This window comes from Portunus trituberculatus, chromosome 22 (assembly GCF_017591435.1).
Source record: "Portunus trituberculatus isolate SZX2019 chromosome 22, ASM1759143v1, whole genome shotgun sequence".
Lineage (NCBI taxonomy): Eukaryota > Metazoa > Arthropoda > Malacostraca > Decapoda > Portunidae > Portunus > Portunus trituberculatus.
In genome coordinates, this window is record NC_059276.1 from 8,385,955 (window position 1) to 8,402,689 (window position 16,735).

The window sequence follows — 16,735 nt, forward strand, 5'->3', positions numbered from 1 at the left end:
GACAACGGGAGGGAGACACACGCCACGCCACTCCCAACCACCATCATTTAGCTTTACGATTAAAAAAGTTAACAAAGCTCCTTAACTTTGAGAATTAATATGATGGGATTCTTGCATAATATTAAGCCTTCTCGTGTCCTCTCTTCCCCTCAGCGTGAAGGGCAACGAGGCGGGAGGGTACATAAGGAGTCGCCTCTACGTAGCTGACGCCACACCCCATGACTCCGGGTTCTACTCCTGCTGGTACAAGAACATCACCAGCGACACTGTCACCGTCCATGTCATAGCAGGTCAGGCTCAGCTCAAAGTGGGTCACTGTTTTTTTAAGGTTTCTTGTTTTCATTACCAATTTATTTTAGGAAAGGGGAAGTGGGTGCTTTTTTTTAATCCTTTTTCTTTCTTGTTCATAACTCCAGTGTTACTAAAATATTCTCACTAATTATGAGTTATAAAATTTTCAATCAAGTAGGTCAGTGTTTTTTTTTTTTTGTAAGGTTTCTTGGTCTCATTACTATTTTTTTTTCGAGGGAAGGAAAAGTGGATGCCTTTCTTCATTTCTTTTAATTTCATTTTCTTCATAAATTCCAGTTTCACCAAGATATTTGCACCAATTATGAGTTAGAAATTTTTCAATCAAATATATCATTGTCACCATCATTCTTCCCTTATACAGGAGAGAACTCAGCTGCCATGCAGCATGACGGCCTTCCTGGGTCAGGGGGAAACGTTAGCGGGGGTCCCTCATCCCTGAAGCCCTCCCTAGCCCTGCCCTTCTTCCTCGCCTTCTTCACTGTGGCCACCTGGGTGCTCTCCTGCGCCTCCTCCGTCACCACAGGGACAAACACCTCCGTCAGTAGTGAATGGTCTGCTGAAGGGATCACATGGAGGAAACAACAGGAGGAGGAGGAGGAGGAGGAGGAGGAGGAGGAGGAGGAGGAGGAGGAGGAGGAGGAGGAGGAGGAGGAGGAGGAGGAGGAAAGGGCCACAAGATAGTCATTTAAGGAGTTCCAACCCTCGCGTCACTCTTGTAGTAGGGGTTGACGGGTTACAAGTCCTCCTGCTACGTGACGGTTATATATTTCGTGCCACAAAAGTAGTCACTAGGTGTTTTCGGGAAATATGATAGAGAAGTATATGACATTTATATATATTTTGTGTGTTACGTTCCTTCCTTCCCTCCTTCCTTCCCTGCTCTACGTGTTGTCCGGGTTAGACTTTTCGTTCACGTGTGTGTGTGTGTGTGTGTGTGTGTGTGTGTGTGTGTGTGTGTGAGTGAGAGAGTGACGTACGCATTTTCCAGCTAATGTAAATATGTGACGTTGATAAGTGTAAAAAAAAAAATGTATACAAAAAGGGATATTCATCGTCATTATAATCACTCATCATCTCTGGTTTTCTATTTACTTTTATCCATTATTATTATCATTATCATCATCACTGCTTCTACTACTACTACTACTACTACTACTACTACTACTACTACTACTACTATCACCATTGTATCCATCAAGACCACGCCCCCTCACTGCCCTTTCTCCGCCACGGCATCTCGTATCACGCCGGTCTGTCAGCCACATAATAAATCTCCGTGTGTCAAGTCATTGTTTTCCATCCTTACAGCTTCGACCATAACTCTGAAACGCCCCCATTTTTCACCCCTATTTTTCTAGGTCTAATAGATACTTTGCCGGGTTTATTCTATCGTTTGTCCTGCTAAGTAGTTTTGTTTATCAGCCACGAGAACAGTGAAAACTCCATAAAGAAACAGTTTGACTTCCATTGGAGCGTTTTGAAGAGTGTTTCTTCTGTTGAAAATATAGAGTTCTTGTTCATTTATCACTAGGAGCGTAAGAGCGTCCTTAAAAACCCTCAAATAGAACTTTTCAAAGCAGTTAGGTTGCAGACAGAAGGGTTTCAGAAAATTGCCCTTCATTCTATTGGTTTAATGTACAACTGACTTTTCAGCCAACGTACACTGGGGAATATCTAATGAGTATCTGTTATTCAGTGAGGCAGGATTGCATTGCCACTGTGCTTATGAAATGAACGAGTGGGTGTTGAAACTCGTGTCAAGGTCAAAGCAAGAAAACCTCCACGGTTGATTAGAATGCTTGAATATCTAAATGAATTGTGACGTTCTCTCTCGCTGTACTTTGTTTCCAGTCTCTCAGGTCACGTCTGCACGGTACCTTGTATATTTGACTTAATTTACACGAGTGGTATTAATCATGAACAGGACTACTGAGGCATCGAGGAAATGATTGTCGTGAAAATTAAGTGATCCATAAAAGTTATACGTTTTACATTAGAAAGAAGGATGTCAATATTTTAATTCAACTTATAGATCGAACTAATAGTGTATGAAGAAAGACAACAGTTTGCTATAAAAGTCAGGTGGTCCATCAACAAATTACGCTCTTCGCTAAAAGAAAGAAAAATTAAAGGGAAATTTAACATATTCTCGGCGTCATCAGTTAATCGATCACCATTACAAAAGTCCACACACACACACACACACACACACACACACACACACACACACACACACATAAATAACCATGTATGTACTGCCATCTGAATAAACCGCATGCGTATCATTATTATTATCATTATTACACACACACACACCAGTCAACACATCACAAATTCAATACAGCCGAAGGAGAAACACTCAGCATCACCTTTGTACATTTTATAGTAAACAGTGAATACAAAATATTATTAACTGTACTTAAAAGTGTTCCATACATGGACGCTCGGCAACCATTGTGGCTTAAGAAGTTACATTTATATAACCCAAACACTTCATGTCATAAAACACACAGAATCAACAAACGTCACATACCTGGAGGAGACTTGATAGGCCGAATATTTAGGTCTATTCACATCTTATTTTCCGGTGGACTCAAAACACTAATCACATAAAAAAAGAACTCGTAACACACACACACACACACACACACACTCTCTCTCTCTCTCTCTCTCACGGTGCCATATGACCTTGCCTGTTGCGGCGCCTTATTTTAATCTCTCTCTCTCTCTCTCTCTCTCTCTCTCCCACGGTGCCATATGACCTTGCCTGTTGCGGCGCCTTATCTCTCTCTCTCTCTCTCTCTCTGTGATCCGCTCGAGGCAGGATGAACGTGAGCACAGTCCTGGTGCCCAACATATCGCACGCACTGTCAAGTAAAGGACGTGGAGCAGGATAGTATGAGGATTATAACCCCTTCAGTACCATGCCAGGTCTTGCTTACTATTTGGCGATTTTACACAGCTTCAGGAACTCATGTGGGGATTGAGGTGGTGAAGATTTTAGAACATTAATCTCCTGACCTCCATAAGCCGTTCCTAATGTGAATAAGTCTAATTACACAGAAAATTCATGGTAAAATTGTGTCCTAGTACTGAAGGGGTTAAAGTGTAGCGAGGTATACTATATGAGCAGGTGATTTTGCATACTATGATAAACTATGATATTTTTGGATCACTCAGCACCTTGCCTTGTATAATGTTCGGCTCTATAGCTATACATTATTCTGGTGCTCTAAAATTTATGTTAACGGTAATGATAGTCAATCGTGGATATCAACATGTTACAAAATCAGTAACAAATATTTCCCTTGCACACGTCTGGCAGGGAACACGTCACCAGGACTGTAGGGCCATTTCATGCTGCCACACTGTCTCTCTTTACTGACTCATGAAGCCTCGAGTCACTTTCTGCATGGTTTAAAGCTTCATTTGAACCCTTGCAGCCTCTCATGCGTTTCTTCAATGTCTCATGCATGGTGTTACTAATAATAATTGAACTATGTAATATAATGTCCTTAACTCTATATATTCCATGCATTAAGTGGCTTTCAAAAATTATTCGTACATTTTTCACTCCTAAACATACGAGAGAAAGTTTCTTTTGTAACAGTTCCTATACTCAGTGAACGAAATGAGACACGAAAACCACAATACAACGTTGAATTAAAACGAAAATCAGTCCCTAAAATCATCGCTCTACCAATCCTTAAAGACTATTAGTGATGACGTAACCTAAAGAAAACGTGAATATAACCACAAAAAACACAAAACAATCACTTGAAATGTACATCACCATCAGAGAGTTTAGGATTCGTCAATTTAAAACACATGGAGAGAGAGAGAGAGAGAGAGAGAGAGAGAGAGAGAGAATAAACTGCATCTTATCTGGTATCAAATCATTTTCCTGAACGAGGCCATACAAAGATTACAGGATCAAAGGCAATGTTTACGATAGCCACCCTTATCTCAGCACTTTCTTGGGATGCCAGTGTGAATACTTTTTAACCTCTTCAGTACTGGGACACATTTTTACCTTGACTTTTGGGTGTGAATTGACCATTTTATTAACATCAGGAAGGGTCTATAGAGGTCAGAAGATTAATGGCCAGTCTTCACTATTCTAATCCCTCACATAAGTTTCTGAAACTGTATAAAATCACCTGAACCTGAATGAATATGAAACCACGTCGTAGTACTGAAGGAATTAAACTTACATTCACCAGTACACCTTTTTTTCAATCTAAGAGAGGACAAGTTTTTCTTTTCTTTTCACCTTGAAAGTCAAATCATCCTCTCTCTCTCTCTCTCTCTCTCTCTCTCTCTCTCTCTCTGAACACAGTCTACAAGCACTAGTCACTCCCAAGGGCTCTCTGTCAGAAGTTTGATCACCTTAACCTCCACTGGACATTTTAAGTTACCAAGGACACTCACACATCCCAGACAGTCTCTATACTAAATTACTATGCTGTAGATGTACTAAACAGGAGATAAAGTACATAAGCTACATGAGCTCAACTTAATACTGATAAGAAGGCATTGTTGTACCAGACGTTAGAGAGAAATAAGAGTGTAGAGAACAAATAAATGATGGAATTAATTAACTTAGATAAAAGACAAACAAAATAAAATGTAAGAGAAAAAGTAAGAGAAAAATTAAACTGTACTAGACGAGAAACATGAATAAAAAAAAAATATAAAGCATAAAACATAAACAAAACACTACAACTGAGACCAGAAAGATAAAAAAAAAAAAAAATCTAGAAAACCTAAATTTTACCGAGAAAAACAAACATAACACTAAAGAAAACGTATCAAGTTAACAGGGGGGACTCAATTATGACCCTCCGTTAACAGTTTACGCCCTTTCATCATAAGCAACCCCCGAATAGCGATGCCTGAGTGTGCGGCGGTAGAAGTCAGACAGATGGAAGCAGCAGATGACGAAGAAGGCAACGCAGGAGCAGCTGAGGGTGACGAGAGCAGCGCGCACCATGGTGGAAGTCTGTACTGGTAGGTACTGTCCAATCATCTACGGGAGAGAGATAAGTTAATGACAGGTTGTAACAGAAGGAAGGGAGATAAAACTGGTTGAATTATAATGGCAAGTGAGATAGAAGATGGTGAGCTAAGGAACAAAGGAAAATGGGGAGTATATCTTAACTTACAGGAGAGAGTTAAAAAGTTACAGAAGGAAAAGAGTTCTAGATGAATAGAGAGAGAGGTAAGTTAATGACAGGTTATCGCAGAAGGAAGAGAGATAAAGCAGGTTGAATTATATTGACAAGAGGGATAGAAAATGGTGAGCTAAGGAATAAAGGATAATGGGAAGAAGTTTAACCTACAGGGAGAGAGTTAAAAAGTTACAGAAGGAAGAGAGAACTAGCTGAGTTATTGTGGAGAAAGGAGGAAAATAAGATAAAGGTGAGGTAATGACTAGATAACAAGAAACGAAAAAAATTAACACTCAGGAATTAACTTCACAGGACAGAGAGAAAGAAAGATATAGAGAGGTAAAGAAAAGAAGTATATGATAAACACCCGAAAGACAAAAGAGAAAAAAAAAGAAAAGGAGAAAAATATAAAGAAATAAGACGAAGTACAAAAAGATAAAACATGAGAAATAGATAAGAAACATATTAAAACAAATTGTATACCATTGAGACACTAAACTAATCCTTCTCACCCTCTTATCTAAGTTGGTGTAGCAGGAACCGCCCTTGTTGTTGGCAGAATTAAGACCCATGGCACTGCAGGTTAGCCTCAAGCCCTCAGCCATCGTGCAAGTCACCGCCAACATCAGGAGCATGGCTATCACGATGCCAGTCAAGGAGAAGGCCGATGTGTAGGTCAGGTCCTTTGTGCTTCTAACCTGCAGGAGAGTTAAGGTCAATGAGTGTAGATAAGTGTCTCAGTTTAGGAGGAATGTGTGTGAGGGAGAGTGAAATATGAGTCCGAATTCAGAAACGCTTTGCTCTCTCACCACTACTATTTTCGAAGGTCACAGAGATGATTAGCGGGTTTTCAAGAGTGTTTCTCCAGTTGATAATGTTGAAGTATTGTCACTCTGCCTCTAGAATCGTAAAAACGCCTTAAAAAAAACTTGTGTAAGTATAAATAAAGCCTTTTGAAATAGTGGAGGTGAAACATAGAAGGGTTTGAGAATACGAGCTACTGAGTGAGGAGTCTCGAGGAGTGAGGGAGTGCAAGGTGTTGTGATGGAGTGTGAGGCCATGGAGTTCTGAGGGAGGGAGAGCATGGAAGGAGTATGAGGGAGTGGTTGAGGGAGGGTGTGTGGGAGTGTGATAGCTGAAAAATTGATAAGGCTCTCTCTCTCTCTCTCTCTCTCTCTCTCTCTCTCTCTCTCTCACAATATCACCCACAAAAACAGTGATCTTGGCACACCTGAGAGGCAATCTATCAGTGGGTTCTCACCTGCCCTTGGCCTCACCTTGACTGTGTAGACGAGGCCAGCGAGGAAGGCTATGATGATGGACACCACTGTTCCGTACGTCACCCAGTTACACACGGATACTGAAGTCCCAAACTGGTACACAACAACGGATGAGGCGGTCTGTGAGGAGAGAGTGGTTGAAAAATTGACTGATTGCTTGAATAAATGACTGCTTGACTAACTGGCTGATTGACTAGATTAACTGACTGGCTAACTGACTTACTTGCTCGAAACGTGTGCGTAAGCTAACCATTTATGTCACGTATCAACATTTACGCCACCAACTCCATATACCTTTCTTGATGTCAATAAAATCGTGTAATCACACCCAAAAACTCACGATAAAAATGCATCCCGGTACTGAAGGGGTTAAGGACAAGGAACACACAACACACCTTAGAGTAGAGGAAGCAGGAGTTCATCTCGGAGTTGGCCCAGTACTCGGTGATGACGCCCTGGCAGATGGCACCCACAATGCCACACAGGATGCCAATGATGTACAGCAAAGGCATTCCCATCTTGGCCATCACGTCCCACCAGTCACCTTCCTCCTCCATCTCATCCCTATGTCCTTCGCGGCGACCTACGGCAAGGGAAAGCGAGTTAGTGTCAATAAGAACAAAAGAATAGAAGAAAATAGTGAGTCTGTGTGAAGTTTACCTATGTATTTCCATTTTTCATGCTCAGTTTTCTAGTTTTCTTTTAGCTATTTACTCCCATTGTTATTTTTATTCAATTTCTTCCTTATGATTCGCTGGGCAAGTTACTCGTTGAATCTGAATCTTCCAAAGCTGAAACTCACAGTCTGCTTCTGTATTTCCATCTTCCTACGACTTGACTTCTTTCAAGAGGGGAATTTAAAGACATTTTTCCCTTTATTTCGACTGACCCTTTAATCTGCAAGGGGGCTGGTAATTAAGTGGGCTTTTTATAATTTTTTGGATGCTCTTGGCCAGTTTCTCCTCTTACATAAAAAAAGTTAAGTGAAAAGAACTGTCTCCCTTTAACAGAATATCATTGCACTAAGTAGGTCAAGACTCGTATAGTAGGAACATCAGAAAAAAATATGGGAAGGGGCTATAAACAGGGCTTCTAACATTCACACCTACACGTGGTACTCCTTGTATGAAAGACTTCCCCGTGTTAACATCTATCATCCTCATCCGTTAATCTATCCTTTTTAATCCCCCTAATGACTTGACACTAACAAGGTGATTACTCATTGTGAAACGCTTTGCACTGTTTTCAAAAGCCACAGGGATTATTGACTGAGTTATAAGTAATGATATTTTTCTTGCTGATGCCAAATATTTGTTGAACCTTCACTAAAATCATTAAAAAATAACTGTTCAGAAGCCAATACCTTTAAATGCAGTCTGTTCAAAGTTTTCTTGCTAAAGTTTGAACAATTTGAAAATGCATTCTGACAACAAATATTTAGCAGGGAAAACAAACAAATGGGTAATGTATTAGGAAGTGTTGCTGGACAGAGAGAGAGAGAGAGAGAGAGAGAGAGAGAGAGAGAGAGAGAGAGAGAGAGAGAGAGAGAGAGAGAGAGAATATAAGACTAATTACAAGAGTATTGATAAGGCGAAGATAACACAAGCAGCAGACACACAAAGGTTAATGAACAAAAGACAGTGAAATGGAACTTAATTGAACTGTATAGATGTGTGTGAGAATGAGAACGACAAAAAAAAACAAAAGCAACAACAACAACAACAACAACAACACGACCATCACCACCACGACCACCAACAACAAGAACAACAATTAAAACATGAAAAAAAGATCAGATAAAACACCAATATACTACGTAACTTTTCTCTCCCTTTCCATTAACCATCCTTTGCTTTCTCTCTCATCTTCCTTAGTCTCTTCCTGCGCATGTCTGCCTCTAATGTTTATGACTATGATCCCCAGCGGAGTAATACAGGAACACAGGTACCCGCGGGGCCTACACCAGAGTGCCGTGCCCTTATCAGACTGCGTAGCGGCGATAAACACTGGTTCCGGCTAAAGAAATTACTCTGCGGTGCGTCATGAGTGTTAATAAAGGTGATGGTGGTGATGGTGGTGGTGATGGTGGTGATGGTGGTGGCGATGGTGGTATGAGTTATGATTATAAACTGCGATTATTATTGTGGGGATTACTTTACTACCACCACCAGTACTATTACTGCTACTACAACTAATACTACTATTACTACTACTATTACTACTTCTACTATTACTACAACTCCTACTACTACAATAATAACAACAACTACTACTACTACTCCTACTGAGACAACAACAAAAAAAAAAAAAAAAACGAAAAGAGGAGGAACAATCAAAAGAAAGGAGAAAGGCATAACAAGAAGAATAAAAGCCTGAAGAAGAAACAGAAACACGAGAAGTACAAGAATAACATAAAAAAAGAAGTTATAAAAAGCGGGTCCAAGGGGTCTCCAAGCACACGAGTTCGAATTCTGTCCACGGTCCTAGTGTAGGATGGGCTTCCTCAATCGGGGCAAGGGTTTCCTAGAGGGTGGGCTTGCTTTGAGATAGGAGGCACCCTAAAAAGTATCCCCTTTAGTCCATAAATAAAAGAAAATAGAAATAATAAGCACGAAATAATATCAAGCACCGTGTCTTTGGTTTTTATTTATTCAAAAGAAAAAAATATATTCTAACATTCTGTGACAAACCTGTAAATTCATTAACCAAATATAAGTTCGCATTATTCTTTCCATTAACGATTCCTTTACTTATTTACTCGTACTCACAAGGCTTTCTGTCTTCGTCCTCTCATCCTTACTCTGTCCAACCCACTAATGCAAAAGTTAACCAGTACTCTCAATAATTAATACCTTTCTCTGGTATACTCTGGAACTCCCTGCCTGCTTTCGTATTTTCAATTTCCTATGACTTGACTTCATTTGAGTTTTCAAGACATTTATCCCTTTTTTTTCGCTAACTCTCTCAGATCTGTAAGGGAACTGGCAAGTAAGTGGACCTTTTTTTAATCGTTTTATGCTTCCTTTGACGAGCTTTCACCTCTTATATAGAAATAAACATAAGAAACGAGAAAACTTCACATAAACACCTACAAACATTGGTTCATATAAGATAATGTTACTGCGTTCATTCACACAAGGGCGGCGGACAAAAGTGGAGGCTATATCTGGGTTGTATTAACACTCCTTATCTTGCCTGTTAGGGCTTAGAGCGGAATACAATAGATCCGGGTTGTGCTCTGTAAATAAGTACTCTAAACTATTTACACTTGCGCTCAAACATGTAAAGACTTTTGAATTGCTCCCCTCTCTCTCTCTCTCTCTCTCTCTCTCTCTCTCTCTCTCTCTCTCTCTCTCTCGTTCGGTTAATTAATTCACACCGCGTCAAAATGAATGGTCTTTTTCATAATGCATTGGCTATTTGATGACGTTAACTCGTAATTCGTGAGGCTATTTCATAATGTGATGGCCGGATGAATGTGATTTGAATTGGCAATGGTTGTTTATATGTGTGTGTTTGTGTGTGTGTGTGTGTGTGTGTGTGTGTGTGTGTGTGTGTGTGTGTGTGTGGCATAGAAATATTCGCTAAACTAACACAAATAAACATGAAAAAGAACCACAACATGAATTTACACACACACACACACACACACACACACACACACACACACAAAATAAAGACTCACCCATGTTGCCGTGTGTCACTTTTCTCTTCTTTTTCCTTTTGTTTCCCTTTTTTACAAATCAGACAACTTTCCAGTGGCTTGCTTTCCTTCAGCACTACTCACTCTTCTATTTGAACCCGTAATAAACACGCTTGAATCTTCCTTATGCACTTCTATTAGGACTGACGGGGCGACGAGGAGGGGCTGGTGTTGTCTGGGTGGTGACTGAAAGGCCGTGTTTTATCAACGGTTTACCTGCACGAGGGTCTTATCTCTCATTATGACGCTAGATTAGATATTAGAAGTGTTATCGTTTGACTCACTAAAGCCTCGTCTCGTGTGACAGCCGCGTAGAAACTGGTATAGTACAAAAGACTAGTCAGGGTTTTCCTATTGCATGTTTCCTGTTGGGTAGTTGTTTTGGGGGATAAAAAAGACGTGGGACTTTTGTAATTGAAGTCTGGTTATTTCCTTGTGTGTGTGTGTGTGTGTGTGTGTTAGCTCGTTCAGTCCTTTACATTGCCAGTGAGTCTTGACAGTGTTAAGGCGCGTCCACACAGTCAAACAATATGCGACGGGAAAACATTGTCACCATATCAAAGGAGAAGCATGATGACTGTATTCTATTTAACTTCTTCAGAGACCGGCATCTCAGTGGGCCCTTTTTTCTAATCATTTATTTTTTTGCCCTTGGCCAGTGATCCCTCTTACATGAAAAAGAAAAAGGACTACAACTTACACCATTGCTACAACTGACGCAAAATACACGTTGATAACCAAGAAACGGTGAAGAGAGATGACGCACCGAAAGAGAAGGAAGAAAAAGGGAAGAAAAAAGAAATGAAACAGGAATAAAAGAACGCGCTTGAGAGAGAGAGAGAGAGAGAGAGAGAGAGAGAGAGAGAGAGAGAGAGAGTAAAAGCACGTAAGCATATACCGAGAATACAACATGCTATCGTGTTCAGCCAAGAAACACTAAGGAGAGATGAAACACGAAATAAAAAGAAGAAAGAAAAGAATGAAGGAAGAAAAAAAAAAGACGAGAGAATATGTGAAAGAGGAAAAAGTACAAGCACGTAAGCACAGATCGAGATTACAAGTTATCACATCCTGACAAAACGAGTAGAAAAAATCATGGAACTGTAATCACTTGTGTTCCTGTCACCTTGCGCCACACTCCTCTGCCTCGCTGTCTGTATACACGCGGACATGCCCCTCCTTCCCTCCCCCACCCTCTCCCCACAGCAAGATAACAAACTGATAAAGATAACACGATCGTAGGGAGTCAGGCAGGCATGGTTCCTGTTACCTCCCTCCCTTGGCCTTCTGATTCTTTTTTCTATTTGAGTCTACCCATAATTTGCCTCCGTTTTTTTCGTGTTCATGTTGGTAGGAAGACGCAACGAAGAATTGAACGTATTTGAGTTGTTTAGATTTATATAATGGCAAAAGTCGTGAAGGACACACACACACACACACACACACACACACTCTCTCTCTCTCTCTCTCTCTCTCTCTCTCTCTCTCAATTGATTTTCGATCTTGCCTGTCTCGATGGGTGAAGAAGCGTTTCCTCTCGTAAAACTAACTTACATAACACGACCTTGTCATATCCACGTCCCCTCCTTCTCTCTCTCTCTCTCTCTCTCTCTCTCTCTCTCTCTCTCTCTCTCTCTCTCCACGTGCAACCTTGACAGTCACCGCCCAATCTGTTGCTACATTTACAAGCTATATCTTCCTGCGAGACTCGTGTGGCATAGCGGGGCGAAAGCAGAAGACAAAGCATGTCAGCCTTTAATGCCCCTCGCTACACCGCCTCTTTTGCTTGGAGGCCCCTCACCACTACCAATGTCGCATCTCCATTATCGCGTGGAGTGGTGAGTTTGGTGATAGTACTTCAGATATCAAAGAGTAGCGTAGTTAGAGCGATATATTCCAAAGCACTTCTGTGCTTCACCTTCACTATTTCAAAAGGTTTCATATAAATTGACATGAGACTTTTATGGTGTTTTCCGGTTCTAGAGGCAGAGTGACAAGATTTTTTATATTTTCAACTAGAGAAACACTTGGAAATCACGCTAATCATCTCTATGACCTTCGAAAATAGTTGTGGTGAGAGAATAAAGCGTTTTTAAGCAAGTTTTCACGGTTCTAGAGGCAGATTGACAAGATTTTGACATTATTAACTGGAAGAACGCTTTAGAAAACCCCTCTAATTATCTGCGTGGCTTTGGAAAATAGTCTTGGTGAGAGAGCAATGTGTTTCTCAATTCGGACCTTAAAGAGATATTCTAAAACACTCTTGTCGCAGCTTCACTACACTCGATAGCCTCTTGTTGAAGTTACACTGGTTCTTGAATGTGATTTAATGTTAATAATGGCAGATTAAGAAGACTAGTCATCTCTGTGGTCTTTGAAGATTGCCGTGGTGAGAGAGCAAAACATATTAGTTGTCCTCTTGTTAACATTTAGACCTATGTAAGAAAACGAATTTGCTAGTACACACACAGAAGAGATGAATTTTGTCTTTCCGAAGCAAAATCAAAAGCCTGAGGACTTCAGAGCTCAACTTGTGCAGCTCAAACACTTATTAAACCGTCCACTCCTCTCTCTCTCTCTCTCTCTCTCTCTCTCTCTCTCTCTCTCTCTCTCTCCTTGCTCGCGTCATTAAGCTGTGTACGCCTGTGCCTCGCTCCACTCTCATTTTCCATGCAATTAATGATGATAATGACAATGATAATCATAGTAATAATAATAATAATAATAATAATAATAATAATAATAATAATAATAATAAGAAGAAGAAGAAGAAGAATGATAATAACAAAAATAATAGCAAGAAGAAGAAGAAGTAGAAGAAGAAGAAGAAAAAAAAAACACCAACAACATCAACAACAACAACAACAACAAGAGCTGATCCCTGTCACGCCCAGCAAGGCAAACATGGTGTGTTAGCACAATAAAAACTGCCACTCCATCAAAATAAAGTCGATACGCAGCTAGTTGTGCTTCCCTTCACTGACCACAGGTTGGCTATCACATTGGCTCTCCCCGCGGCAGTCATAAGGACCGAACTCAAACCCCAGCCCTTCACGCCCCACAAGTCCCAAACCACAGTGCCGCGCCGCCCTCAGAATGCTGCCGCCCGACGTCTCATGGACTCCGGTGTCGTGGCGTGTAATGGTGTTTCTGATGCAACTCTGCGGGTGCTTTCCCTTCAAGATATCAGCCACAGACGACCCCCCTATGTTCAGCGTGTATTTGTTTCTGTGGAGTGTCTTCGTAATATTTATCACGACCTCCATTCATTTCTCGGGTTACAGAGAAGTTTTCTTTACGCAAGTTTCTTCTAGTGTTGGCACCACTATCTTCGTGTATACCGTCCTGGCACTAATGGCCGGCATGACACTTAGTAACGTCATCATGGCGATGAAGAGCAATAACTTAGCTAATTTTTTGCATGACCTGTCACGATTCAAAGGCGCCTCACCATCGCCTGCGCGTCGCTGGTACAGTAAACCCAAGACTCTTGTATTCACAATCACCCTGATGATAGCCGGAATCATGATGACGTGGACAACCTTGCAATCCATGCAAGCTACGAGCCCATGCCTAGCAGTCATCGCTTTACCTACATCCTTAATCGGCTTAGTGAACTTCGTGCTACCCATGGAGTTGCCTTCTATGATATTTGGCCTTCTGGTCGGCCACCTGGTGGTTGCCACGGAGACCGCTGTTGCTCGGGTCTCTTTTCTCCTCGACAGTGACACTGACGGCTCCTTCAAGTGTGAGGACAAGATGAAGGCGGCGAATGAGGCGTTGGGGGACCTCGAGGCTATCATTCGTGAGGTAACGTGGAGCAACACGGACATTGGTGTCCACAGTATTATCATTCCTAGAAAAGTCTAGGTACAGTTGCCTAATGAAGGTGATGTTATGTTTTATAAAGTTTACATACAAGAATGTTCAATTTGTAGACATGAATTGGATAGACTATGTGACGTAATTTCTCTGGTGAAGTGTCAACACTGGCATGTCTCAAGTGTCAGGCAATGGTGAGCGGCACGAGGCGGTGGCAGAAGCCTCTCGGGACACGAGTAACCCAATGATCTTTTCCCACAGGTGGAGGTGAAGCGGGAGAGAGCCGCCCGCCACTTCTTCCCCTCCATCAGCATGTTCCTTCTGTCGGGGCTCATGCTTGGCATCACCAGCCCGTATGTCATGAATGTTGGCTCCATCCATAAAAGCATCAGCTTATCTTCGCTGCTTCTCGGATACTACATCATGGGTCGTCTGTGTCACATGGGCCAGGTCTTCGTCAACAAGGTGGGCAGAGCCAGACAGCTGCTGCGCCCTGGCTACGGCACTCAGTCATCCCTGTTCACTTGTATTGATTCGAGTACGTGCATGTTTGTGAGTGTGTGGATGGATGGGTGACTCTGAGAGGTGAGAGGTAAACTGTTTGTGTCTCGAGATTCTCTAAGTGAGAGTCCCGCCAGCAGTTAAGAAGGGATGTGACAGCCTTGCCTCAAAATAGTTAGGCTGTCACAGGATGTTTTTCAATAACTTTCGTCCTTTTTCAGATTAGTGAAGCCGAGGAACTCTTGAAGGACCTGCGGGTGAAGTGTCAGCTTCCTAATATTAAGAAAGAGGTGAGCCAGAGTACACAGACTTCAAATTTTCATAGTTTACCTTAAAAGTATATTTTCTGTGAACATCCTGCTTTTCAGAAAACTGCGTCTTTGTCCAGCCACGACTCTCTCTCTCTCTCTCTCTCTCTCTCTCTCTCTCTCTCTCTCTGATTTCCACCATACATATTGGAGTCTACTGGTTCCTGATGCTCATTGGTAACTTTGCTGTTTCTGGAGGTGACGGGATGATTGACAGGTGACAGCGAGCCACAGTCTGAGGTACCACAGAACTTCCCTCTTCCCAGTAGCCTTGTCTTGCTACTCTTTTATTCTAATCTTTCCCTCTTCACTCAGGCTTTACACACAAGCTTTCCACGCTTACCCTTACCTTACCGCTGTGCCATATCCTCCTGGATGTGGGCAAACATGGACTTCCACCCTCTTCTATCCCTCGTGGCTCTGATGAACTGTCCACTCGTTATGTTTCCTCGTGCCAGCTTGACCAATCCGTCCGTGTATTTCACTCTCTGTCTTCCCTTTCCTCTGGTTCCCTCCACCATTCTCGTGACTATCATCTGCTATCTGTGTGCAAAATTGTCGTCTTCTCGAGTTTCTCCGGAAAAATGCACTTGTTTTTTTTTCACATTTTAGAATAGTTTACTGTACCCTACCATCACTCACAGCATCCACCCTCCTTTGTTAATATCTTCCAAACTGAGTGATAGCGGCTGTTATATTGAAAATAAGTGACGATAATACCAATGAAATTATCCACCGCCTGTCTCTTTATCATAATCCAGAAAAATAAACAGCATTAACAGTAACAGTAGTAGTATCGGTAACTTATCTTCTGTTTCCGCATCTTTTATTGTTCCCTCTACCACAAAAATAAAGTAAATAAACGAATAAATAAGACTTTTGGTTAACTTTAATAATATCTAAGGAAAATGGCAATCTAGTGGGCCTTTCTTATTATATTTTTCGTTGCCTTTGGTCAGCTTCCCCTCTTCCATAAAAAAAAAAAAAAATTAATTAACACCACTTTTCTTTATCTAAATCTGAACTCAAACCTTTGTTAGAAACTATACCTTTAACGATTCAGAGTTTGTTTCTTCCTCTGTCCTGCCTCCTACTCGTGTTAACCCTGCAGGTAAGCCAGGTGATCGGCGGTCTGTCACCCATGCACACCTTCGATATGTGTGGGTGGTACACGCTGGGGTACTCTCAATTCCTCGGGGTACGTAGCCAATCCACTCCTATTCTTCTTGTCTTCTTGTTTCATTATTTTTTTTCTTCGTTTGTCTTCACTCGTCTCTTTTGTTCTTTTTCGCTCTTGTATGTAAGAATGATGTCTCGTTTTCAGATAATTTTCCTTTTAGATCATTTTCCTTTCAGATAATTTTCCTTGTAGATCATTTTCCTTTCAGATCATTTTCCTTGTAGACTATTTTCCTCTTCTGCTTTTTTCTGCCTCGCCTCCTTCGTTGTAAATAAGGAATGATAATGGTATATGAAAAAAATATAGTAAAGAAATGTGTTCTTTTTCATGCCTATATTTCAAACTAAAGCGAACATACATACATACATACATACATACATATATACATACATACATGCATATACACATACTAAAATTGCTTTTGTTTAGCCTGCATTTCTTTCATACGTTTGTTAGAT

The 16,735-nt window shown here is 41.2% G+C and overlaps 3 protein-coding genes across 3 annotated transcripts in view; 2 read left to right on the plus strand and 1 right to left on the minus strand.

Moving 5' to 3' along the window:
* Nucleotides 1-906, plus strand: part of LOC123507401 — a gene marked incomplete at its 3' end in the record, with an annotated part of 165,351 nt that extends 164,445 nt beyond the window's left edge. The window contains exons 7-8 of the mRNA XM_045260211.1: nt 154-290; nt 674-906. Coding sequence (XP_045116146.1) covers nt 154-290; nt 674-906 — 370 coding nt within the window. The remainder of the gene's footprint in view (nt 1-153; nt 291-673) is intronic.
* Nucleotides 907-2,677: 1,771 nt separating this feature from the next.
* On the minus strand, nt 2,678-10,673 carry LOC123507530. Its single transcript, XM_045260449.1, has 5 exons — nt 10,449-10,673; nt 7,159-7,346; nt 6,761-6,883; nt 5,996-6,181; nt 2,678-5,341 (listed from the first exon to the last, which is right to left on the minus strand). Exons 1-5 carry the CDS (start codon nt 10,450-10,452, stop codon nt 5,168-5,170), a joined length of 675 nt encoding a protein of 224 aa, XP_045116384.1. The 5' UTR covers nt 10,453-10,673; the 3' UTR covers nt 2,678-5,167.
* Nucleotides 10,674-13,276: 2,603 nt separating this feature from the next.
* On the plus strand, nt 13,277-14,931 carry LOC123507531. The gene is made up of 2 exons (XM_045260450.1): nt 13,277-14,276; nt 14,550-14,931. The coding sequence occupies exons 1-2, from the start codon at nt 13,563-13,565 to the stop codon at nt 14,862-14,864; spliced, it is 1,029 nt and encodes a 342-aa protein (XP_045116385.1). The 5' UTR covers nt 13,277-13,562; the 3' UTR covers nt 14,865-14,931.
* Nucleotides 14,932-16,735: the final 1,804 nt, after the last annotated feature.

What these genes read in the sequence shown, in the direction of transcription:
- LOC123507530 (XM_045260449.1), bottom strand. An exon ending in GCCTCGTCTACACAGTCAAG is followed by an intron (nt 6,182 to 6,760) that starts GTGAGGCCAAGG and finishes ACTCTCCTGCAG; the next exon opens with GTTAGAAGCACAAAGGACCT. An exon ending in ACACCAACTTAGATAAGAGG is followed by an intron (nt 5,342 to 5,995) that starts GTGAGAAGGATT and finishes TCTCTCCCGTAG; the next exon opens with ATGATTGGACAGTACCTACC.
- LOC123507531 (XM_045260450.1), top strand. Translation starts at nt 13,563, where the DNA reads ATGCTGCCGCCCGACGTCTCATGGACTCCGGTGTCGTGGCGTGTAATG. An exon ending in TCGAGGCTATCATTCGTGAG is followed by an intron (nt 14,277 to 14,549) that starts GTAACGTGGAGC and finishes CTTTTCCCACAG; the next exon opens with GTGGAGGTGAAGCGGGAGAG.